The sequence below is a fragment of the Carcharodon carcharias genome, chromosome 9 (genome assembly GCF_017639515.1).
Source record: "Carcharodon carcharias isolate sCarCar2 chromosome 9, sCarCar2.pri, whole genome shotgun sequence".
NCBI classification, from domain to species: Eukaryota; Metazoa; Chordata; class Chondrichthyes; order Lamniformes; family Lamnidae; genus Carcharodon; species Carcharodon carcharias.
The window spans coordinates 103,508,964-103,536,088 of record NC_054475.1 but is presented as its reverse complement, the minus strand read 5'-3'; the positions used below and the strand labels follow the sequence as shown (position 1 = coordinate 103,536,088).

The window sequence follows — 27,125 nt, the reverse complement described above, 5'->3', positions numbered from 1 at the left end:
TTAGTCTGCCATCTCCTTATTTCCCATTATTAATTCTCCAGACACACTTTCTACAGGGCCAATGCTCACTTTGTTAACTATTTTCCTTTTAAAATATCTATAAAAACTATTTGTTTTTTTTATTTCTAGCCAGTTTTGTCTCATACTCTAACCTTTCCATCCTTATTAATCTCTTCGTCATTCTTTGATGTTTTTTAGATTCTGTCCAATCTTCTGACCTGCCACCAGTCTTTGTGCAATTATATGCTTTTTCTTTAAGTTTGATACTATCTTTAACTTTAGTTAACCACGGATGGTGGATCCTCCCTTGGAATTTTTCTTTCTCATTTGAATGTATCTATTTTGTATATTCTGAAATATCCCCAGAAATGTCTGCTCTGCATCCACATTGACCTATCCTTTAAACTAATTTGGTAGTTCACTTTGGCTAGCTCTACTTTCATGTCCTCATAATTGCCTTTATTTAAGTTTAAAATATTAGTCTTGGACACATACTTCTCTCCCTCAAACTAAATTAAAATTCAATTATATTATGATTGCTGCTACTAGGGACACCATCACTATTAGGTTATTAATTAATCTTATCACATTCTATTTCAGAGCTTGAGCAGCAGTTGGTGTCACTGCAGCGCATCCATGAGGTTGGGATCTTTGTGGACAGCATGTGGTCACTTTGCAGATGTGGTCACCCTAAGCTTAAGGTATGCAGGGAAACAGGGAATGATTGACCTGCAGACAATCAAGAAGAAATAGGTAAGTTATGTAGGAGTCACCTGACTACATCTCACTCTCCAACCAGTGTTCAGTTCAGGTGCCGTGTCAACTGGTCAACACTTTCTGACTATTCTACCATTTACTAAACTGTAAGTTAGTATGTTATTTGATATAGGTTGGACACCAATGAAGGGTGGCATGGTAGTGCAGTGGTTAGCACTGCTGCGTCACAGCTCCAAGGATCCAGGATCAATCTGTGTGGAGTTTGCACGGTCTCCCTTTGTCTGTATGGGTTTCCGCTAGGTGTTCTGGTTTCCTCCCACCATCTGAAAGACGTGCTGGTTAGGTGGATTGGTTACAGTAAATTGTCCCCCTGTGATGGACTGGCGTCCTGTCCTGGGTGTGCCCCACTTAGCGCCCATTGCCTGTCGGGATAGGCTGTAACTTCCCGTGACCCTGAATTGGAAGAAGCGGTTCCGTAAAAGTGAAGGAGTGATTGCCAACGGGTGAAAAGAGTCCAACAAGCTTATTTCATGGTGTCACTGCTGAAAGCAGCTTCTCTCTACCATTTGCCCATAGTTAGCGAAACTACAATTTGGAAAACATAATCAAATAGCAAATGAAACTCCAGATGGCACATGCTGAATAATCTTGAATTATCAATATGTGGCTTCTCCTCACCAATCTTGCATTAATATCAAGCATGTTTTTTCCACAGATCAGCAGAGGCCCAATGAGCCCTGAGGTTATATCACGATCCATATCCACACTGCTGAAGTAAAATCGAGTCAGGCAGCCTAGGTCAGAGTCGGTAGGTCCATCGCTTTCAGTCACACTCCACAAGTAAGTGACTGTTTTATTGGGCTGAACAATGAGATTTCTTATATTGTGACCTGCAGAGAGAATCCAACCAGAATTTATACAGCATGCAGAATTGGCCCAATACAATATCTTTCATTGTTCATAAGTCATGTGTGAATCTAACTGCCATAATAATTTCAGGAAGATGCAATACACAAACTTGTTATTTAATAGTCTGCCTTCTATTCAGTGAAAAAATTCCACTGAGGACATTGTCCAGGAGGACACCTAAGGGTGTTGATTAAGATGAAGTGTGGCTGCTGTGTAGTATGGACCAGTTCTGGTTACAATTACCTTTTGTAGTAGTTAAAATGTATATGGTCTCTTTAAGAGTAACATTTTTATTCTTAATGTAGTTCCAGTCTGGATTATGACACTTTTAAAAAATTAGGAGAACTCACTAAGACCTGTATTCAAAGTCAACATGGCAATCTAACCAATTAATCTATAACAATAGTAATTTTAAAAATATTCATTTATGGGATGTGGGAATCACTGGCTAAGCCAGCATTTATTGCCCATCCCTAAATTCCCTTAAGAAGGTGGTGGTGAGCTGCCTTCTTGAACTGCTGCAGTCCCTGTGGTGTAGGTACACCCATAGCACTGTTAGGGAGGGAGTTACAGAATGTTGACCCAGCGACAGTGAAGGAATGGCGATCTACTTCCAAGTAAGATGGTGAGCGGCTTGGAAGGGAACTTCATGGTGTTCCCATGTATCTAGTGCCCTTATCCTTCTAGATGGTAACAGAATCACAGAATCTCTCAATGCAGAAGAGGCCCTTTGGCCCATCGAGTCTGCACTGACACATGAGAAACACCTGACCTATCTACCTAATCCCATTTACCAGCACTTGGCCCATAGCCTTGAATGTTATGATGTGCCAAGTGCTCATCTAGGTACTTTTTAAGGGATGTGTGACAACCCACCTCCACCACCCTCGCAGGCAGCACTTTCCAGACCGTCACCACCCTCTGGGTAAAATGTTTTTCCTCACACCCCCCCTAAATCTCCTGCCCCTCACCTTGAACTTGTGTCTCCTCATGACTGACTCTTCAACTAAAGGGAACAGCTGCTCCCTATCCACCCTGTCCATGCCCCTCATAATCTTATACACCTTGATCAGGTTGTCCCTCAGTCTTCTCTGCTCCAACGAAAACAACCCAAGTCTATCCAATCTCTTCATAACTTAAATGTTTCATCCCAGGCAACGTCCTGGTGAATCTCCTCTGCACCCCCTCCAGTGCAATCACATCCTTCCTATAATGTGGCGACCAGAACTGCACACAGTACTCCAGCTGTGGCCTCACCAAGGTTCTATATAACTCCAACATGACCTCCCTGCTTTTGTAATCTATGCCTCGATTGATAAAGGCAAGTGTCCCAAATACCTTTTTCACCACCCCACTAACATGCCCCTTCGCCTTCAGAGATCTATGGAAACACACGCCAAAGTCCCTTTGTTCCTCAGAACTTCCTAGTGTCATGCCGATCATTGAATACTTCCTTGTCAAATTATTCCTTCTAAAATGTATCACCTCACACTTTTCAGGGTTAAATTCCATCTGCCATTTATCTGCCCATTTGACCATCCTGTCTATTTCTCCCTGTAGCCCAAGACACTCAACATCACTGTTAACCACCCAGCCAATCTTCGTGTCATTCATAAACTTACTAATCCTACCCCACACATAGTCATCTATGTCATTTATATAAATGACGAATAACAGGAGACCCAGCACAGATCCCTGTGGGACGCCACTGGACACTGGCTTCCAGTCACTAAAGCAGCCTTCTGTCATCACCCTCTGTCTCCTACAGCTAAGCCAATTTTGAATTCATCTTATCAAATTATCCTGTATCCTATGTGCATTTGCCTTCTTTGTAAGTTTTCCATGTGGGACTTTGTTAAATGCTTTGCTGAAATCCATATAAACTACATCAACTGCACTACCCTTATCTACAGACCTGGTCGTCACCTCAAAAAATTCAGTCAAATTTGTTAGGCATAATCTCCCTCTGACAAAGCCATGCTGACTATCCCTGATCAAACCTTGCCTCTCCATGTGGAGATAGATTCTCTTCTTCAGAATTTTCTCCAATAGTTTCCCTACCACTGATATGAGACTCATTGGCCTGTAGTTCCCTGGCTTATCTCTACAACCGTTCTTTAATAGCGGAACCACATTAGCTGTTAGTGGTCGTGGGTTTGGAAGGTGCTGCCTAAGGAGCCTTCGTGAGTTTCTGCAGTGCATCTTATAGATGGCACACAATGCTGCCACTGTTTGTCGGTGGTGGAGGGAGTGAACATTTGTGGATGTGGTGCCAGTCAAGCAGTTGCTTTGTCCTGGATGGTGTCAAGCTTCTTGAGTGTTGCTGAATCTGCACTCGTCCAGGCAAGTGGAGAGTATTCCATCACACTCCTGACTTGTGCCTTGTAGATGGTGGACTGGCTATGGGGGATCAGGAGGTGAGTTACTCACTGCAGGATTCCTAGCCTCTGACCGCTCTTGTGGCCACAGTATTTATATGGCTAGTCCAGTTCAGTTTCTGGTCAATGGTAACCCCCAGGATGTTGCTAGGGAAGGATTTGGCAATGGTAATGCCATTGAATGTCAAGGGGCGATGGATAGATTCTCTCTTGTTGGAGATGATCATTGCCTGGCACTTGTATGGCGCAAACTCCCATTTGTCAGTCCAAGCCTGGATATTGTTGAGGTCTTGCTGCATTTGGACATGGACTTCAGCATCCTACTTCAGTATCTGAGGAGTTGCGAATGGTGCTGAACAATGTGAAATCATCAGCGAACAACCCGACTTCTGACCTTAGGATGGAGAGAAGGTCATTGATGAAGCAGTTGAAGATGGTTGGGCCTAGGACACTACCCAGAAGAACTCCTGCAGTGATGTCCTGGAACTGAGTTGATTGACCTCCAACAACACAATCATCTTCCTTTGGGCTAGGTATAACTCCAATCAGTGGAGAGTTTTCCTCTTGAATCCCATTGACTCCAATTTTGCTAGGGCTCCATGAAGCCACACTCGGTCCAATGCTGCTTTGATGTCAAGGACAGTCAATCTCACCTCACCTCTGGAGTTTAGTCTTTTGTCCATGTTTGAACCGAGGCTGTAACAAGGTCAGGAGCTGAGTGACTCTGGCAGAACCCAAACTGAGCATCAGTGAGCAGATGATTGCTAAGCAAGTGCTGCTTGATAGCACTGTTGATGACCCCTTCCATCATTTTACTGATGATGGAGAGAAGACTGATGGGGCTGTAATTGGCCAGGTTGAATTTGTCCTGCTTCTTGTGTACAGGACATACCTGGACAATTTTCCACATAGCCAGGTAGATGTCCATGTCGTCGTTGTACTGGACCAGCTTGGCTAGGGGTGCGGCAAGTTCTGGAGCACAAGTCTTCAGTACAATTGCTGGAATATTGTTAGGGCCTCTAGCCTTTGCAGTATCCAGTGCCATCAGCTGTTTCTTGATATCATGTGAAGTGATTAGAATTGGCTGAATCTGTGATGCTGGGGACCTCTGGAGGAGGCCGAGATAGGTCATCCACCTGGCACTTTTGGCTGAAGATTGTAGCAAATGCTTCAGTCTTATCTTTTGCACTGATATGCTGGGCTCCTCCATCATTGATGATGAGGATATTTGTGGAGCCTCCTCCTCCAATGAGTTGTTTAATTGTCCACCACCATTCACGACTGGATATGACAGGACTGTAGAGCTTAGATCTGATCCATTGTTTGTGGAAATGCTTAGCTCTGTCTAGCACTTGTTGCTTATGCTGTTTGGCACTCAAGTAGTCCTGTGTTGTAACTTCACCAGGCTGACACCTTATGTTCAGGTATGCCTGGTGCTGTTCCTGGCATGCCCTCCTGCACTCTTCATTGAACCAGGGTTGATCACCTGGCTTAATGGTAATGGTAGAATGGGGGATATGCCAGGCCATGAGGTTATTGATCGTGGTTGAGTAACATTCTGCTGCTAATGGCCCATGCCACCTCATGGTTGTCCAGCCTTGGGTTGCTAAATCTGTTTGAAATCAATCCCATTTAGCACTGTGGTGGTGCCACACAACACAATGGCGGTATCCTCAGTGTGAAGATGGGACTTTGTCTCCACAAGGCCTTTGCGGTGGTTACTCCTACCCATGCTGTCATGGGCAGATGCATCTGCGGCAGGCAGATTGATGAGGATGAGGTCAAGTATGTTTTTCCCTCTTGTTGGTTGTTTCACCACCTGCTGCAGACCCAGTCTAGCAGCTATGTCCTTTAGGACTCAGGCAGCTTGGTATGTAGTGAGCCACTCTTGGCGATGGACATTGAAGTCCCCTGCCCAAAGTACATTCTGCGCCCTTGCCACCCTCAGTGCTTCCTCCAAGTGATGTTCAACATGGAGGAGTACTGACTCATCAGCTGAGGAGGCAGGGGGATGGCGATACATGGTAATCAGCAGGTTTCCTTGCCCATTTTTGACCTGATGCCATGAGACTTCATGGGGGCTGGAATCGATGTAGAGGACTTCCAGGGCAACTCCCTCCTGACTGTATACCTGTGCCACCACCTCTGCTGGGTCTGTCTTGCTTGTGGGGCAGGACATACCCAGGGATGGTGATGGTGGTGTCTGATATTCACCAGAACTGCTTAATTAATAAAATAAGTAGGGAAAATCCAGGGAGATTCATCCAATTTTCTTCACATGTAATTCCTAGCCTTTACCTGAAAAAGAAAGGCCCACATCAGTCTAGTATAATGTCATGTAACTAAAACATCTCTAAGTTTTCATATACAATGAATCACTTTAAGTATAGTGACTGTTGTTATGTAGGCAAATGTAGCACCCATTTTGTGCACAAGGTTCCATCAACAACAATGAAATGAAGGGCCAATTACATTGTTTTTGGTGGTGTTGATGGGGACATGAAAACTAGAATATAATAATAAAGCAACACTGAGGCTTAGGAGCACATCATATCCATACTTTTTTTTGCCACTTATGGAGCAGTGCAAGGGAGCAATAGGCAGGGAAAACAGCTTCTATATAAATAAAGGTAAAATTACTGGAGAGAGTAGATCTCATATAATTGTCTATGTGTGGAGCGTCACGAGATGGGGGAGATCTTAAACAGTTTTTTGCTTCAGTATTTACTCATGAAACTGGCATAGTGCATAAGGAAGGAAGGGAAACAAGCAATAGTGTCATGGAACATATAGAGATTAAAGAGGAGGAGGTGCTTGCTGCCTTACAGCGAATAAAGGTAGATAAATCCCCCAGGCCTGACATGATATTCCCTTGGACTTTGAGGGAGACTAGTGTAGAAATTTCAGGGGCCCTGGCAGAAATATTTAAAATGTCCTTAGCGACAGGTGAGGTGCTGGAGGATTGGAGGGTAGCTCATGTTGTTCCGTTGTTTAAAAAAGGCTCCAAAAGTAAACCAGGTAATTACAGGCCAGTGAGCCTGACGTCAGTGGTAGGTAAATTATTGGAAGGTGTTCTGAGAGATCGGATATATAGTTATTTGGACAGCCAAGGGCTGATTAAGGATAGTCAGCATGGCTTTGTGTGTGGTAGGTCGTGTTTAACGAACCTTGTAGAGTTTTTCGAGGAGGTTACCAAGAAATTAGATGAAGGAAAGGCTGTGGATGTTGTCTACATGGACTTTAGTAAGGCCTTTGACAAGGTCCCACATGGGAGGTTAGTTCAGAAGGTTCAGACACTTGGTATCCATGGAGAGGTTGTAAACTGGATTTGAAATTGGCTGTGTGGGAGAAGACAGAGAGTGGTAGTGGATGATTGCTTCTCAGATTGGAGGTCTGTGACTAGTGGTGTGCCTCAGGGATCTGTGCTGGGACCATTGTTGTTTGTTGTCTATATCAATGACTTGGATGATAATGTGGTGAACTGGATCAGCAAGTTTGCTGATGACACTAAGATTGGAGGCATTGTGGACAGCGAGGAAGGCTTTCAAAGCTTGCAGAGAGATCTGGACCAATTGGGAAAATGGGCCAGAAAATGGCAGATGGAATTTAATGCGGAAAAATATGAGGTGTTATATTTTGGAAGGTCAAACCAAGGTAGGACATACACAGTAAATGGCAGGGCACTAAGGAGTGCGGAGGAACAAAGGGATCTGGGAATTCAGATACATAATTCCCTGAAAGTGGCGTCACAGGTAGACAAGTTTGTAAAGAAAGCTTTTGGCATACTGGCCTTCATAAATCAATGTATTGAGTATAGGATTTGGGATGTTATGGTGAGGTTGTATAGGACATTGGTGAGGCCAACTTTGGAGTATTGTGTGCAGTTCTGGTCGCCTAACTACAGGAAAGATATCAGTAAAATTGAGAGAGTGCAGAGAAGATTTACTAGGATGTTGCCGGGTCTTAAGGAGTTGAGTTACAGGGAAAGATTATATAGGTTAGGACTTTATTCCTTGGAGTGTAGAAGAATGAGGGGAGATTTGATAGAAGTTTACAAAATTATGAGGGGTATAGACAGAGTAAATGCGAGTAGGCTCTTTCCACTTAGATTAGGAGAGATAAACATGAGAGCACATGGCTTTAGGGTGAAAGTGGAAAGGTTTCAGGGGAACATTAGGGGGAACTTCTTCACTCAGAGAGTGGTGAGAGTGTGGAACGAGCTACCATCTGACATGGTAAATGCAGGCTCATTCTTAAGTTTTAAGAATAAATTGGATAGATACATGGATGGGTGAGGTCTGGAGGGTTATGGACTAGGTGCAGGTCAATGGGACTAGCGGAATAATATTTTGGCACAGACTAGAAGGGCCGAATGAACTCTTTACTGTGCTGTAGTGTTCTATAGTTCTATGGTTCTAATTGTGAAAAATACATTCCTTACATACTTGCAAAAAGCATAATTTATGTATGTATAACCTATCCACTGTTTGGTAGCATGATCCTTTTTGTATGAGCTTTGGTTTGCAAATAATAACTGAATTGATCTGCATTTCACACACATCATTAGGAACTGTTCCAGTGTATGAGAACAATATTCAAGGGAATGATAACCCTCTAAGCAAAGGCTTTCACCAAGAAATATGTACATGGGTTCTTCTCTGGTCTTAATTATTTTTTCTTGATTTATGAGGTTCTTCATTGTCAGTGGTTCTTCAGCAGTTCAAGAAGGCAGCTCACCACCACCTCTCAAAGGTATTTTGGGATGGGCAATAAATGCTGGTCTAGACAGTGACACCCACTCCCATGAACGATAAAAAATGTGCCACTAGCCAAAAGTAGAGGGAAAGACAAAAGTGATTTGTTCTTCAAAGCACTCCACTCTGCCTAACATGTGTGAAAAATTTCTATAAATGAAGCGCATGACTAGTCAATGAATAACACCATCTCAACTATATATAACTATGTAAGGTGTTCAATGGAACAGTCTTAAGCTAAATAACACTGACAGTGCAGATCAAATTATAGAAAGGCAGGCAGAAATTTTTGGCGCCAGTTTCCTGCTCTACACATGATTCCAATGGTTGCCTTCCAGACTCCAGAAAACAGAACATGTATTTGTTTCAAACCCTCAGAGTTCCCACAACACCTGTGACACACTTCTGGTGTCTTTTGCATTTATATTTGTAAATTTCAGTTAATCTGTAAAGTAGAATGCAGCAGATTTTTTTCTGCAACACATGAAAATACATTGATTTTTTATTATAGATCACAGAGGACCTCTACAGGCCTTCAGTGTAAACTCAGGACAGTACTTCCCCATTCTGGGTTACTTTGACTTTCTCACTCTAACAATGTTCCTTCTTACCTTCAGCTTTGTCCACCTTTATTTCTGTCAGCCCATGTGGATTAATATTGTACGGTCTGCTAGCAAGATTCTTAAAGATGATCTGTATTGTACAGAAAGGGCCAACATTTATAGATGCAGAGTGCAATTACTGTTAATAATGTTTCCATAAAATGGGTGTCAATGGGAAATGTGAGATGGGCTCTGACAATACTTGACCATATCATGAAGTTAGAGGTTGGAGGCTGACAAAGCTTAGGATAACATGAAAGCATTGAAGATTTATATCCCAACCAATGATTTGGTTAGGACATGTGTTCAATTCTTCTTGTCAATGTGCAGCTTGGTGGGGAAAATATGGAAATCAGGCAACTGTGGGCAGTCCCAATATTGATGGACTCTCCAGCTTGGAGTTGACATGGCTGAGGAGTCTTGTTAATCTATAGGGAACACAAGTTGTGTCAGGGAGTGATATAGCAAAAGAGTCAATATATCAAAGAATGTTACAGTAAAGAATATGAATATATATTAAAGAGTTTTGCGGTGAGGAACAAATGGGTGTGGGATGCATTAAAGTGAGTTATAAAGAGGTGCATGATATGTATATATTGGGCAGATGGTGGACAAGCATCAGCTGAGCTGGAGCTAACTGTGCTCTTTATAGGCAGCTTGCCAAAGGGAGAGTGGGAAATCTGGCAGGTCAGCTACCAGTTAAAGTCAGCTTGAAGCTCTTTATAGCAAGGCACACAATTCAAGGCTGAACTAAAGAAAGCAGGTGATATTGAGGCAGCACTACGCTGTCCAGGGTTCCCAGATTCTCTTACTTTATGGAGCATGAGAATCAGGAGGTAGTCCTCTTCCCCTGCAGTGGGTGACAATGGCCCATATAATCATGTATCACCAGTGGACAGAGGTGGCTGATCAGGTCAATGCCAGCCACATTCCTCCAAGAACCTGGCTGCAGTGCAAAAAGAAATTGAATGACATGACCAGGATTGACAAGATTGGACTTCCCATCATATCTCTCTTAATATAAAAATAAAATACTGCAGATGCTGGAAATCTGAAACAAAAACAGAAAATGCTGGAAAAACTCAGCAGGTCTAACAGCACCTGTGGAGAGAAAAAAACAGAATTAATATTTTGAGTCCTTATGACTCTTCTTCAGAGCTAAAGAGAAGTAAAAATGTAATGAAATTGATACTATTTAAGGGGCGTGAAACAGGTGAAGCTGGATAGAAGGCCAGTGATAGGTGGAGGCAAAGGAGAGATTGCCAGAGATGTCACGGACAAAAGGACAAAGGAGTGTTAATGATAGTGATGCTGATGGCGGCATTAAGGTCAGAAAGCAGAATGTAATAATAGCAGGACAAGGGTAAGCACTCCGGAAAGAACAACATAAAAAAGATGGCCCTTGTGGGGGTGGGGTGGGGGGAGGGGATGGTGGTGGCAAAAAAGATTGAAAATAGAATAAAAGATGGGGAAAAAACAATGAATAAAAATGAAAATAAAGATAAGTGGTAAAAAATAAAAATTAAAAAATTAAAATGAATATTGAAAAAAGGGGATACGTATGGAGGAGAAAGTTCATGGTCTGAAGTTGTTGAACTCAATGTTAAGTCTGGAAGGCTGTAAAGTGCCTAGTCGGAAGATGAGGTGCTGTTCCTCCAGTTTGCATTGGGCTTCACTGGAACAATGCAGCAGGCCAAGGACGGACATGTGGGCATGAGAGCAGGGTAGTGTGTTGAAATGACAAGCGACAGGAAGGTCTAGGTCATGCTTGAGGACAGACTGAAGGTGTTCCGCAAAGCGGTCATCCAGTCTGTGTTTGGTCTCTCCGATGTAGAGCAGACCGCATTGGGAGCAGCGAATGCAGTAGACTAAATTGAGGGAGGTCCAAGTGAAGCGCTGCTTCACCTGAAAGGAGTGTTTGGGCCTTTGGACGGTGAGGAGGGAGGAGGTAAAGGGGCAGGTGTTGTACCTTCTACGATTGCATGGGAAGGTACCACGGGAGGGGGATGAGGTGTTCTGGGGTGATGGAGGAGTGGATTAGGGTGTCCCAGAGGGAATGGCCCCTACGGAATACCAACATGGGGGATGAAGGGAAGATGTGCTTGGTGGTGGTATTATGCTGGAGTTGGCAGAAATGGCAGAGGATGATCCTTATGAATGTGAAGGCTCCCACAGCACCTTCCCATGCAATCACCAAAGGTCCAACACCTGCCCCTTTACCTCCTCCCTTCTCACTGTCTAAGGGCCCAAACACTCCTTTCAGGTGAAGCAGCACTTCACTTGCACCCCCTTCAATTTGGTCTACTGCATTCGCTGTTCTCAATGCGGCCTCCTCTACATTGGAGAGACCAAACGCAGACTGGGTGACTGTTTTGCGGAACACCTTTGGTCTGTCCGCAAGCATGACCCAGACCTTCCTGTCACTTGCCATTTCAACACACCACCCTGCTCTCAGGCCCACATGTCTGTCCTTGGACTGCTGCAATGTTTCAGTGAAGCTCAACGCAAACTAGAGGAATAGCACCTCATCTTCCGGTTAGGGATTTTATAGCCTTCCGGATTTAACATTGAGTTCAACAACATCAGACCATGAATTCTCTCCTCCATCCTCATCCCCTTTTTCAATATTCATTTTAATTTTTTAATTTTTATTTTTTATCCACATTTTTTTATTTTTATTTATTTTCATTTTTATTCATTATTTTATCCCCACCTTTTATCCTATTTTCAATCTTTTTTTCCACCACCATCCTCTCCCCCATCCCACCCCCGACAAGGGCCATCTGTCACTTGTTCATGTTGTTCTTTCCAGAGTGCTTTCCCTTGTCCTGCTATTATTACATTCTGCTTTCTGATCTCAATGCCACCATCAGCACCTCCTTCAGCCAGTACCACTATCATTAACACTCCTTTGTCCTTTTGTCCATATCATCTCTGGCAATCTTTCCTTTGCCTCCAACCATCACTGGCCTTCTATCCAGCTCCACCCCCCTTAAACACTATAAATTTCATTACATTTTTACCTATACCTCTTAATGTTAATCACTGTACTATTAGTGGTGATGCCTTCAGTTGTCTGGCCCAATACTTTGGAATTCCCTTCTTAAATCTCTCTGCCTCTCCACCTATCTTTTCTCCTTTAAGATACTCACTAAAATCTGGATTTTTGACCAAGCTTTTGGCCATCTGCTATAGTACTTCCCTATAGGGATTGGAGTCAAATTGTGTTTGATAACACTTTTGTTAAGTGACTTGGGACTTTTCATCCACATTAAAGGCAATGTATAAATGCAAGTTGTTGTTGATATCAGCGGCAGTTGTGCAATGAAAGTTGCCCTCTCTCAGGATGACAGCACAGCTACACCTTTGTTACCCCCAACCAATGCCTACACCGGTGCCAGAAGGCCAGCTGGCCCAGAAATTGATGAGTGACTGTACTTTGCAGCTGGGAACATTCATGTACCAACAACTCGAGGCCATCCATCACAAGCATCTCAAGAGCTTTTAATTGAGCAGCCTTCTACCTGCCATGCATGGAAAGTTATGAAAAAACTGAAAAGAAACGAGAGCCCAGGAGAGGCTATTAAATTCTCCAGAACACAAAATAGGACAGAGTGTTTGGAAAGGGCTAGGAATCTAACTTCAAGCACATCAGATAAAGGGATGACAATGAGAAAGGGGACAGGAAATACAGGACTGAAGGTGTTGTATCTGAATGCATGCAGTATACGAAATAAGGTAAATGAGCTTGTGGTGCAGATTGAAATTGGCAGGTATGATGTGGTGGGCATCACGGAGACATGGCTGCAAGGGGATCAAGACTGGGAGCTAAATATCCAAGGATATACATCCTATCGAAAAGATAGGCAGGTTGGCAGAGGAGGTGGGGTTGCTTTGTTAGTAAGAAATGAAATTAAATCAATAGCAAGAAACGACATAGGGTCAGATGATATAGAATCTGCGTGGGTATAGTTGAGGAATCGCAAAGGTAAAAAAACCATAATGGGAGTTATGTACAGGCCTCCGAACAGTAGTCAGGATGTCAGGTGTGGGGCACAAGATACACCAGGAGATAGAAAAGGCGTGTAAGAAAGGGAAGGTTACAGTGGTAATGGGGGATTTCAATTTGCAGATAGACTGGGATAATCAGGTCGGTAGTGGATCCCAAGAAAAGGAATTTGTGGAATGTCTACGAGATGGCTTTTTGGAGCAGCTTGTGGTGGAGCCCACTAGGGAACAGGCAATTCTAGATTTAGTGATGTATAATGAGGCAGATTTGATAAGGGAGCTTAAGGTGAAGGAACCCTTAGGAGGAAGTGACCATAATATGATAGAATGTACCCTGTAATCTGAGAGGAAAAAGCTGGAATCAGATGTAATGGTATTACAATTGAATAAAGGCAACTACAGAGGCATGAGGGAGGAGCTGGCTAGAATTGACTGGGAGATGAGTCTAGCAGGAAAGACAGTGGAACAGCAATGGTAGGAGTTTCTGGGACTGATTTGGAAGACACAGCAAAAATTCATCCCTAGGAAGAAGAAGCATACTAAGGGGAGGACGAGGCAACCATGGTTTACAAGGGAAGTCAAGGACAGCATAAAAGCTAAAGAGAAAGCCTACAATGCGGTGAAGAGCAGTGGGAAACCAGGGGATTGGGAAGCCTACAAAGACCAACAGAGGACAACTAAAAAAGAAATAAGGAAGGAGAAGATTAAATATGAGGGTAAACTAGCCAGTAATATAAAAGAAGATTGCAAGAGTTTTTTCTAGATATATAAAGGGTAAGAGAGAGGCAAAAGTGGACATTGGGCTGCTGGAAAATGACGCTGGAGAAGTAGTAGTGGGAAACAAAGAAATGGCGGAGGAACTGAATAGGTACTTTGCGTCAGTCTTCATGGTGGAAGACACGAGTAACATCCCCAAAGTTCAAGAGAGTTGGGGGGGCAGAGGTGAGCATGGTGGCCATTACCAAGGAGAAGGTGCTAGGAAAACTGAAAGGTCTGAAGGTGGGTAAATCACCTGGACCAGATAGATTACACCCCAGAGTTCTGAAGGAGATAGCTGAAGAGATAGTGGAGGCATTAGTGGTGATCTTTCAGGAATCACTGGAGTCAGGGAGGGTCCCAGAGGACTGGAAAATCGCTAATTTAAACTCCCTGTTTAAGAAGGGAGTGAGGCAAAAGACGGGAAATGACGGTCGTTGGTAAGATTTTAGAGTCCGTTATTAAGGATGAGATTTCAGAATACTTGGAAATGCATGGTAAAATAGGGCAAAGTCAGCATGGTTTCATCAAGGGGAGTTCATGCCTGACAAATCTGTTAGAATTCTTTGAGGAGGTAACGAGTAGGTTAGACAAAGGAGAGCCAATGGATGTTATCTACTTGGACTTCCAGAAGGCCTTTGACAAGGTTCTGCACAGGAGGCTGCTCAGTAAGATAAGAGCCCATGGTGTTAGAGGCAAGGTACTAGTATGGATAGAAGATTGGCTGTCTGGCAGGGGGCTGAGAGTTGGGATAAGGGGGTCCTTCTCAGGATGGCGGCCGGTGACTAGTGGAGTTCTGCAGGGGTCAGTGTTGGGACCACAACTTTTCACTTTATACATTAATGATCTAGATGAAGGAACTGAGGGCATTCTGGCTAAGTTTGCAGATGATACAAAGATAGTTGGAGGGACAGGTAGTATTGAGGAGGCTGGGAGGCTGCAGAAGAATTAGGACAGGTTAGGAGAATGGGCAAAGAAGTGGCAGATGGAATGCAACATGGGGAAGTGTGAGGTCATGCACTTTGGTAGGAAGAATAGAGGCATAGACTATTTCCTAAATGGGGAGAGAATTCAGAAATCTGGAGTGCAAAGGAACTTGGGAGTCCTAGTCCAGGATTCTCTTAAGGTTAACTTGCAGGCTGAGTCGGTAGTTAGGAAGGCAAATGCAATATTGGCATTTATTTCGAGAGGATTAGAATATAAAAGCAGGGATGTGCTGCTGAGGTTTTATAAGGCTCTGGTCAGACCACATTTAGAATATTGTGAGCAATTTTGGGCCCTGTATCTCAAGAAGGATGTGCTGGCCCTGTAGAGGGTCCAGAGGAAGTTCACGAGAATGATCCCAGGAACAAAAGGCTTAACATATGAGGAACGTTTGAGGACTCTGGGTCTATACTCAATGGAGTTTAGAAGGATGAGGGGGGATCTGATTGAAACTTACAGAATACTGAAAGGCCTGGATAGAGTGGACGTGGGGAAGATGTTTCCATTAGTAGGAGAGACTAGGACCTGAGGGCACAACCTCAGAGTAAAGGGAAGACCTTTTAGAACAGAGATGAGGAGAAACTTCTTCAGCCAGAGAGTGGTGAATCTATGGAATTCATTTCCCCAGAAGGCTGTGGAGGCCAGGTCATTGAGTGTATTTAAGACCGAGATAGAAAGGTTCTTGATTTGTAAGGGGATCAAAGGTTATACGGGGAGAAGGCGGGAGAATGAGGTTGAGAAACTTATCAGCCATGATTGAATGGTGGAGCAGACTCGATGGGCCGATTGGCCTAATTTCTGCTCCTAGGTCTTATGGTCTTATGCTGAAGCTTTAGGAGGAGCACATTGTAGGAGCATTAGAGCAGGTGAGCAAGCATTTAAGACAAACACCATGAGCTCACATCCGGGTGATAATTAGTGTAGGCATTTGTGTAAGCCAAGAAAGTTATAAATCTTTTTGAAATTCTAGTGCAGTATATTTCTGTGTACCTGGTGACCTTGCAATGTTAGCTGACTTGAATACCTATGTTGATCGTTGGGCAGGTGCAATTTATTCAAGGATGGAAGGGCTGGGACAGATGTTAGGCATGACTATTAGTGCAAGGGAGCAGGGATTAATCATTTTTTTAATGAGCTGCTGCTGAAGAGTTCTGTCTATTTCTGAGAAATAATGAGATGTCACCTTCGACAGTAGCATAAGATTTTTTGGACTGTGAATAATGGGCATCTAGTCTCATAAATCAATTGACACTTTAGACAATTATTGCCATAACAAACTCACATCTTAAAGAAAATCCAGCAGATAAACTGACTCAAACTGAAGGTTTGCTGTTGAAAAGAATAATTAGTTTGGCCTTGGGGATTTACCTGGCTTAGACCTTTTTGACTGAATAGCTCGTTTCTGTGCTGTACCTTCTATGTAATTTTATGTAACAGCCTACAAGCTGCGTCTAGTTAAGCAAAATACAAATTAAAAATTAATATAGATATAAAAAACACTTTTCACAGCCTCAGTTGATATGTGCCCCAATAGAATGCGCAATGGCACTACCATTCCATTACAATGACAAACCACCCAAGTATATTAGAACACTTTACCTTAAAGCGATCTCCAACCTCTCCACGTAAAATTGGGCCCAGAATTCCCTTTGAAGAATCTGGACTTGGTTTGTGTTTTACAACTGTGAAGGTGCTGTCAGTATACTCCACATAAACAACCTTTTTATACTCCTTCCCAATTCGGTCTGGACCCCTTTCCAGAAACTTGCCTCTTAACTCACTGAAGGGTAGAAAAAAATATGAAAAGGAAATATTTGAAAGTAAATTTCATCAGCAAATTGTTTCTTTCATCATAGGCTCCCGTCCTTTAGCTATTTCTTATTCTTCATTTAAAAAAAATGGTTTTCTGTGGAATTCCTTGTTCCATGGCTGAGATCAGATGAGATATATACTCGGCCAAAGCTGCTTAATGCCAAACTGCTGAGACAAAAGTGACCTGCAATATGAGGATCTGCTTATTGGTTTTATCTCCCTCCATATGGAGCAATGGTTTTCCTTTTTTCAATATCATTCACTTTCAATGGTGGCTACTGAGACGTATTATTATAAATAATTAATAGAATAATAATTATTATCCTAGATCATTATTGCATTATTCTACAGTGGCACATTACATTGATAACTAATTGAATATGTCAATCAATACTCTCAACTATTTCACATTACCGTGTTGTGGGTGTGTCTGCTCTGCATTTACCCACTGAGCGCTGATGCACTAGACCCTGAAGTTGGGCATTCTATGCAAGACTGATCCACAGAACAGTGACCTACTCTTGAAGACTCCCTACTTTAGGCTTCTTTCAGAAGAAGGTATTACTAGAGATGCTGTTGTAGGAGATGCATCCATTGAATTCAGCTCTATTAGTGATACTCCTGCAGAAAATATCAGCTCAGAAGCCACCTCAAGACACATCAATAAGAGAATGAAGATAAGAAGACTGTACCTGCTCATATAGTCTGGAAGAGTTGGAGCATAATCCCATTTACACTCCACAGCAGCAATATAATAAATCCATTCCATTGACCTACTTTTGGTAACAGTTGTCCGTGGTAAGTAGTTAACTTTTATCGGAATGTTCTCTTCATCCTCTTTCTCATTTTCATAATCACCATAATCACCTTCTTCCTCCTTGTCCTCCACTTTCCCAGTTTTCCAAACGGAAGGGTTTTCTTCTTCACAGATTCCCTCTATATTAAAGTGAGCCTTCATTCCAGCTATTGTAACAGACAGCAGCAGAAAAAGAACTTGAGAATTCCTCATGTCTCTTTGATGTGGCAAGCAAAACATTCCTTTTAACCAAACAACCCTATTAAGAAAACCCAATTCACTGTATGTGAATGTATCAGTAAACCTGTGACTTGTGAATACCCAAAAACTAAAGTTATTGACCTACTTCTATCAGTGAGCTTATATTAGACAATTTGAAGTAATGAATTAGTCCACTAAGGGCCTCGGGGATTAATCTGTTCCACACAAAAAGCACAAGGTTATGTAAAATATCGTGAAAAATCACATTCTTGTTCAAGTTCCAATGTTAAAGTCTGTGGATTTTTTGTAATAAATTTGATGCCAGTCTTTCTAATGTAAAAATGAAAAAAATATATAAATGGATCCAATGTCATGCTTTCCCAGCTGCTGAAAACATAAGATTGTATAAGTAGTTTGATTTTTGTCACTCCTTGACTTTATGGGCTTGACAATAAAGACTGAGGGCCTGGGATTAATGCTTTGCTATTGAAAGCGTAATAGAGAAGGAACTTGACCCCAATGCTAAATCCTAATAACAGGGTCATTTTATATAATTGGGGCAGGCAATTCATGCCTTTTATGGTGTCATGGGGTTGCCAATCTAAAGAAGTACCCAGAAACCAGGGCAGGAGAGTGCTGTTCTTGAGGCATGCCCCTAACTTCTCACCTAGATGCAGGAAGCAGGTGAACAATTTACCCACCCTCCTTCCCCAGGTTGCCCAGAGTAGAAATCATGGCAAAGGGAGATCTGGTCCAAATTCTTGCCCCACCCACATTCTTTACCATCTGTATGTTCTCACCATTCAGAGATGCTTATCTTCATTGTTTTGAGTGTGAATCCAACTCCCTTACATTGACATTTTATTTCACTCACCAAAGTAAGAGATGTAAGTGTTGGGGATTAGAATACATTCTGATATTTGAAATAGTACCAGAAGAAGGTAACACAAGTAAAGAGCCATCATTTTCTGCACTGCCCCATTAAGCACTTCTAGGTCCTGTATTATGCCATAACTCTAGCAACGGAAGAACATCGGTATGACATTTCCATTATTTTTATGATGTCTAAGTGAAAGTACCGTGAGCAGTTATGGGTTTCTTTGTTAGATTGCCTGAAACTTGTTTCATGATCAGATCTGGCCTTGAGTAAAGACTTTCATTTAATTCTTCTGAGTGACAATCAGACTCGTGTTCCAAGGCTGAAGGGATAGTGTACAATTGCAAACTAAAGCCCTGTTTTTTTAAAGACGAGAATTTTAAACTTTACAATTCCTTTACAAGAAGTCATAATGGTGAGGCTCCTTCCATTTAAGCAGCAGGTATTTTACATACTGGATTCACAAACTGACATTGTCACCATAACATAATCTCACTGTCACTCTTACCTTGTTGATGGTTTGGGTTTTGACAGCTGAGTAACCATTTGTTCTCATGACTTGGGATCATTTCTGCAGTCACAAATGCTGTTGGAGCCAATTCAACTGAGACAACTCTGTGGCCACGTAATAGGAGCCCATATCCATTGAAGTAAATGGAGTATAGCTCTGGGGTGGAGCCCATGGCTATTAGATGCCAGCTGACAACTTTGGTTTTGCAAATATTTAGATCTGACAAACAGTAATAGCAGAGTGATAAATGTCTTTTGAAAGGCACATTTTAATGGAGTGAAGTCTTATGCATTATAGTTGTTAAAGAAGAGGAACTCCACACTGAAGGCTTGAAGGTTGAATTAGATCCATATCAAATAAACCAAAATGCACTGAACATGAGACTGAAGTTTAAAATTTTCCAACATCTATTTCCAGCCACAAAATCAAACAGTATCCATTGCTAATCTTTACTAATTAATGATCCCTATTTAATTTTAAATTGTTTCTGAAATCCTATATAACTAAGTTTTTTTCCCCTGTTTTCCCTTCTTGGGATTTTGCCACCTAATAGTGCTCTTATTTCACTGCAGAACCTCTTTGTTTCCAGCAGAATTATTTTAGTGAGCTCACTAAATCACTGATGTAATCCCAGGGTAAAAGTTAGCTGAATTATTTTTGGAGAAAATGACAAACCCTCAACTTTAATCCAAGAAGCTAGGTGTTATTACCGCATGGCATAAACTAATTAAACTATCAAAGTCTAAAGAGATTTGAATGCCAAACTGGCACTTGCTCTCTGTCACTTTCCCCAACCTTCATCTCCTTTTCAAGACTATATTGATTAGGAATTGCCCAAGTTTTATGTGTTTGTGGGCTGCATAGGTATAACATGAGCCACGTTCAAATGATAAATCAATGTTCCCAATAATTTGCATGTATGTCAAGCTTCTGATACTAATCGATCTTGATGTTCATATTTAGAATGAGGCATCAGTGCTAAGAACAGGTCTTTACAAACCTGATATATGAAATTCAAGCAAAGCAAATCAGTGAATAAGAGATGTTAACACAAATAGAGCATAAGATCAGGAATCAATTTAGTCCCATGAGCCTGTTTCATCATTCAGTCAAATCATGGCTGATCAGTACCTCAGATCCATGTGATCACCTTTGATTCATATTGCTCGATGCCCTTACCTCACAAAAATCATTCAATCTTGGTATTGAAAATTTCAATTGCTCCGGCATCTGTAGCTTTTTAGAGAGACAATTTCAGATTTCCACCACCCAGTGTGTGGAAAATTGCTGATTTTGCTCCTGAATAGTCTAGCTCTAATTTTAAGATTTTGCCCTTTTTTTCTGGATTCCTCCATCAGAAATAACGTATCTATTCTATCAAATGCTTTATACTTATTAGCACCTCAATTAGATCACCCCACGGCCAAAAATGGGAACACAAGCCAGGTTTATGCAACCTGTTCTCTTAATATAGTCCTCTAAACCCCGGTATCATTCTGGTGAATGTGCGCTGTACTTCCCCATGTTCAACATAATCTTCCTGAAATGCGGTGTCCAAAACTGGACACAGGAATCCAGATGGGCCAGACCAAAGCTCCATGCAACTTATATCACTTCCTCACTTTTGTATTGCAACACCCTTGCGATAAAGGTCAATATTTCATTGGCCAGAAACTTCCCTATGTCGGGTGGGCATGGAGCTGATCGCCACCCGCGATCGGCTGCATGCTGCCATTTTACGTGGATGGGCCAATTAAGGCCCACCCAGCGTGCCGCACGGCTGGTAGAGCTCAGCGCTACCTGTGTGGGTGGGGGGAGGATGGAAAGTCGGGGCCTCCGCTCTTTCGTGCATGCTCAAAAGAGTGCAGCAATCTCCCTGTGGCACAGAGCTGCCTCAGGGAGATTAAGTTGATATTAAAATAATTAAATAAAGCATTTAAAAAGTTACCTAAACATGTCCTCTCATGTGACATGTTTTTATATTTTGGGAATTTAAAAAATTCATTTAATAAAACTTTCAGGAAACCACATCCCGCCTGTGGATGAGGTTTCCTGGAAAACGCAGAGGCCGCTTGGGCTCTTCGCCTGCCCGCCAGTCTTAAGGTTGGACGGGCAGCACTCTTAATTGGCTTAATTAGTTTCCTAATGGCCTTAATAGGCCTTTGATAGTTAGGTAGGCGTGCAGCTGCCTCTGGTGCGTGCCCGCCAAACGAAAGATGTAAATGACGTGCGATGACGTCAGGACGCATGCCTGACATCATCTTGCATCATTTTGTGTGTCGGCATGTCGGGCCCACCCCCATACACCAACGGCAATATTCTGGCCATTAGCTTTTTTAATTACTTCTTGTGTTTGATTGTAATTTCACATATTAATAATAATCTGCCAACATGAACAACTAAGCACATAGCTCTCAGGAACGTGTTTGTACCCACCTGGTAAAGAGACATTGATATAGCCATTTATTGAGTACATCTGCCCTTTGATATTCTGAGGGCCAGGAATCATATATCTGATCCTGTCTGTTTCAAGGTACATGCTTTTACTTTCATCAATGATCGAGAACAAAAGCACAAACTCCTGTCGATCGATTTGCTTTCCAAATTCATTTAGAGTCCCTGAAGTGACAATGTTTACAAATTGGAAATAAATATTTTATTCAAATAAGAAAATGTTTTAATTGAAAATGCAGAACAAGTTTATAAAAAGAAAATTGTTAAACAAGCTTTATATATATTAACGTAGAAAATAGGTTAAAGAAATTAACTGTACCTGAATATCTGCAGCTAATCAGCAACAGACTATTCAGTCAGAAATAGTTTTAGTAAAATCATTCAGTAGAGGAATTAAAAATTGCTCAGCAATAATAGAGTTAGAGAATGGGGAGAACCGAACTTTACTAAAACAATTTCACCTGGTAATATCAGAGAATGGAGGGCGCTGTCTCTGCTGCAATATATCTCTCAAAATAGAGACAACAAAGTTTAACAGTAAGACAGTTTAGAAAGTGAAAATTGGCTGGAATTTTACTTCACTCCCAGGAGTGGGCTGGCAGGCAGGGGTGGGGTAAGGGGCGGGTGGGGGAGCGCTGTTAAACTGAGTGCCATGGGTGAGTGCCATGCCCATCACCTACCCACCTCTGCTGGAATTTTACCAGTGGCTTGGTAGTTGGTGGGTGGCCTGTCTGCCTTTGGGCCAATTTAAGCCTTTAAATGGCCAATTAATGGTCATTTGAGGGTCTCCTGCTGCTGCTGGAGATGTACTCAATAAATCATCACATGGCATGACTGCCAGATAAACTGTGGTGATCTGGCTGTGGCATTGGCGGGTAGGGCACCCTCCTGTTCTGGCACCTTTGCTGATTGGAGATCCCCCCTCAATGGTAATCGCCATCCCCCCTTATTCCCCCTCCCCCATTGCAGACCTCCACTACCCTTGCCTGGGCTTGCCAGACTGGTCTCGACAAAGCTGACCCACTTATCTTTCAGTCCAGCCACCTTCATGGCTCCTCATTAGGGACTGACTACAGACCTAGCAGTGGTGACTGCTTCGGTTGGTGTTGCTGGGACAGGAGAGCTGAAGGCCAATTGACTGGCTAAAAGCTCTGGAAAGTGGTACATCCTCCCAGATAGGGCTGGAAGCCACAACCTCAGGCAGTTAATAGTTTGACAACTGTAAAATCTGGTCCTTGCTTCCCAGCCTGGTGGTGGTGGGTTCATCCCCAACTCTTTCACCAGGGAGCAGTGCCACTGCCTCCACAAAAAATTCCAGCCTTATTCCTTCACCTTATTCACACTCACCTTGTTTACATATGAGCATTGCTCCAATTAATCCTGAGTTGAAATCCCTCACAGGGTCCACATGTGAAGAATAGGCATAGGTAAGACAATTGGAATCACCATTCATTGGGCCAAGATTCTCAGTTACTTCCCAGACGTATATGTATTCACCTTTGGGTGCCACAATGTCATCTTTCTTCTCAGGCATGGATGTGTGGTCATTGTATGAAGCTCCTTAGTACAGAACGTTCTTAATTAGTAAAACTTCACAAAAAGGTATAGGGGAAGTGCAGATTAAAGGAATTGTAATGATCACTGTGTTAATGTTCAGCGAAACGTCCCTAACTATTAAACTGTCAAATATCAGATTATATTTAAAATATGTACTATGGTTTATGATATATTTATAAATATTAAGAATTGTGAGCTAACTTAAATGTCTGATTGTAGTGATCTGAATTGACCTTTATGAACTAGTCTTTATTTAGGTCAACTTTGTTTCAATCTTCCTGTGGACAAACAGTGCAATTTCACCGCCGCTGTGGCAATTAATAGACTTGTTTGTTTTTTATTGAATTTCATTGTCATTGAGCCAAATTGTGCTTGGAGAAGACAAAAGTATAGTACCAGTATTCCTGTGTCATATGGGGGTGAGGTGATGATTTTGATTGCTGATGGTCTAGTGGAGTTGGTGCATTTATATTCCCTAACTGAATGGGGAGGGTTAATCTGCATTCTTTCATACTGTAATCAGAAGGGCCATGGTTCTATATGTATTATCCATTCATTTAACTTGAAAGCAGGTAGGCCTTTCTTATCAGTGCAGTGGCGAAGAGGTACATCCATGTTTCTGCTATTTCACTGGTTGGTGCTCAATTTCTGGAGTATTCTGCTCCAATCAGTCAAATGACCTTGGTTTCAGGCTTCATAGATTCTACAATATTGGCCTTGTGTGTTCTCATCTTCTCACGTGTCTTTACTCTGTTAAGTTGTGCGTATACAGACAGTGGTTCTTGAGTAATCACTCTGTTCTGGGATTAGAGTATAATGGTTTAACATGTAATTGCAGAGAGTTTCTCTGCGCTTGTTTATGCTCACATATATACCAATCTGGACAAAGTCACATTGGCACTCCTTCTTAGTGTAAGCTTGGTTCAGAATCAGGAGGCTATGGGTTCAAGCTCAACTCCAGGACTTGAGCACAAACACTTCAGTGCAGAATGGCCAAGGCTTGAATATTTTTAGCAGCAATATCTGATAATAATGAAGCGAGTCTAACTTATTACCACAGAATTGACACCTCATTGACATGTATTATTAAAGCAATAGCATTGCTTTGTAAGGCCAGTTTTTATGCTGAAGAAAGTGCAAAATGAGTTTTGCAGCAATGTTGATTTTCACATATGTACACATTTAAGTATGTAAGTGAACAGAGACTTATAACAAATAACCATGTTATGGATATACAATATATCGATATACGATTAACTTTGTGACTAATGCCTTTTAATGGAAAAGTTATGCTGCTAATTATTGCAAAGCCTATCATAGAAATAGCTATTTTAGGCTCACCTTCAGACATCTTCCAGTAGGAGATTCCAAATGGATGAATGCTGTAAGGCCGTGAGGCTAGATTCTTAAAGTGGATTATTACTTTGTCATTGACTTCTGCTCGAATTGTGGGACCAAGAATTCCTAGGAGATACAATAATTTGTGAGCCACTTACTTCTAGCATTGTAGAATGATAAAAAGTATATTTTAATTGTTGTATTTTATTAAGCCCTACTTGATCAATGAAAGTAGGGTAGAATTCCTGTATTGCTTTATTTTATTTGTTCCTTTGCGTTCACTGGACGCAATGAACTTGCATCAAAAGATTAAACAGAAAGGATTCAGAAAGTATTGTGTCACACCATCCAGTCCCTTAATCTAAATAAAACATTTAATATGCCAAATATTGTCCTATGAACTCTAATTAAAGAAATTAACCCAAATAAAATATATTCTTGATATTGTGATCGACTTGTAAGGAAGGTGCTGCTACAAACTACAAAGAATCAGGGCAGCAGAAAACCAGAAAAATAAGGAATGAAAGATCAAAAATTGAGTGTGATTTGGGATCAATTATTTTGTTTTACAGCTCATACTCATTGTGCAGTAGAATTTTCCAGACATTCTTGCAGATTTTTCTCAGTGTCACCTTTTCTGCACTCTTCTGAAAATAACCAGTAACTACCTGACAGATCACTTATCTCTTGCAGGAAGAGACAGTGCTGCCCTCCCACTCTGGGCCATAAATCCAGAGCAAGGGAATCATTGTCCAAGTCTAACACAAAGAGAAAAGACTTCCCAAATGTCACAGCGATAACAATCATCCATCATAAACTCATGGGGTACCAGTCACATCAGGAACTCCAGGTTAAGTTTCAACATGAACTTTGGAGAATTCTACATCATTGTGTAGACTTCCGTATTTTTGTGAGAGTTGTTACAATAAAAGCAAAGACCCATTGATCAGAATTTTTTCAGACAAATGTAATTGATCCAGTCACATTCCTGGAAAGCTCCTTCAGTCTGACATCTCATTGTACTGCTGTTTTCAAATTTAATTACTTGGCATTTTCTCAAAAGGGTCAGATATGCAATTGGCTGAGTTAGCTGAAGTCAGCCAGGGTAGCAGCTAGGGTATTGCAATTGGTTTCAGCACCCATGAACTAGGGAGTCAAAAATGAGCTTGGGTTCCCTCTCCTGATTAATATCCAGTGACCCTGCTGGAAATGCACATGTCTAGACAGGCTTGGGCTCATCTATAATGTCCTTCATGTTTGATTAGACCAATGACTATTGTTATCTAGGTTTAGACAATGAGCACTTGGGTAGGGTATTAGAGGGCACACCACACACATTGGGAAGAATTTTACATCCTGCGGGCAGGCATGTGCCCGACCTGATCAGGAGTAAAATAGTGCGTGATATTTTCCTCAATGGGTGCGTGCGGGTGTCACAGCAATGCCCGCCATTAATTAAGCAGCCACTTAAGGCCCTTAAGAGTCCAATTGAATGTGATTTTTCCTTGTCCGTGTGATTTCCAGCTCGTTGCATGGGCAAAACGGGCAGAAGCCACCCAACGTTTTCACAAACCTCATCCAAGGGCAGGATAAGAAGGGCCAGTAGCATTGTCAGTGTGAGTAGTGAGGAGTTTTGGAGATAGTTAGATGCTGGTTGCTAACTGGTACTTGGCAGCCTCATTTCTGTTCGGGGCTTCATTCTTAGCATTTCCAGGTTTCATTTCAGGACTCATTGCTGTCTGTCAGGCCCCCGGAGGATTCAGATTGTGTGGACCCTTCCAGGTATCAGACAGCCTTCCCTTACCCTGGTAATGGAGATTGTGGTCTCCACTAGAGGCACCTCCTCTGAGGAGGAAGAGAGGGGCAAAAGGGAGAGGAGGCCATGTGTCCCTGTGCAGCTTCCAGGGGAGGGACCTGCTGGAGGACAGACGCAGGCACAAGGGGCGCAGGTCCAGGAGGAAGTCCAAGGCGGAAGGGGCCACAGAAGATGCCACTATCCTACTGCCAGGGTTTACAGGCGTCGATGCAGCTACCTCAATATGTCTGAGGTGCAATGCTGAAGGAGGCTCCGCCTGCCTCTCAAGGGAGCGCGTGACCTCCATTTGCCGAATGATTGGGCCTGAAATCAGCTCTGACTGTGTGGATGGACACCCCATGCCAGTGTCTCTGAAGGTCAATGGCCCTCAATTTCTATGCCTCTAGTTCTTTCCAGGGTTCAGTGGGGGATTTGTGTGGAGTCTCCCAATCAGCTGTCCACAATTGCGTCAAGCTGGTGACAGAAGCTCTGACCTTCATTCTTTACCGTACGGATAAGGCCAGCCAGCCTGAGCGAGCCAGAGGCTTTGCAGGGATTGCTGGGGTCCCCCGTGTTCAGGGTGCCATTGACATGTGGCCATCAAGGCGCCAGCAGGTGAGTTTGGTGCCTTTGTCAACAGGAAGGGATTCCACTCCTTGAACGTGCAGATAGTGTG

At 42.4% G+C, this 27,125-nt stretch overlaps 1 protein-coding gene across 2 annotated transcripts in view; it reads right to left on the bottom strand.

Moving 5' to 3' along the window:
* Positions 1-27,125, bottom strand: part of f8 (coagulation factor VIII, procoagulant component) — a 96,010-nt gene that overhangs the window by 50,334 nt on the left and 18,551 nt on the right. For both annotated transcript variants that reach the window (XM_041195849.1, XM_041195850.1), the window contains exons 3-10: positions 24,658-24,780; positions 23,107-23,319; positions 21,742-21,924; positions 19,303-19,524; positions 17,613-17,883; positions 16,708-16,888; positions 9,370-9,451; positions 1,396-1,607 (exon numbers count right to left, since the gene is read on the bottom strand). In XM_041195849.1, coding sequence (XP_041051783.1) covers positions 1,396-1,607; positions 9,370-9,451; positions 16,708-16,888; positions 17,613-17,883; positions 19,303-19,524; positions 21,742-21,924; positions 23,107-23,319; positions 24,658-24,780 — 1,487 coding nt within the window. The remainder of the gene's footprint in view (positions 1-1,395; positions 1,608-9,369; positions 9,452-16,707; positions 16,889-17,612; positions 17,884-19,302; positions 19,525-21,741; positions 21,925-23,106; positions 23,320-24,657; positions 24,781-27,125) is intronic.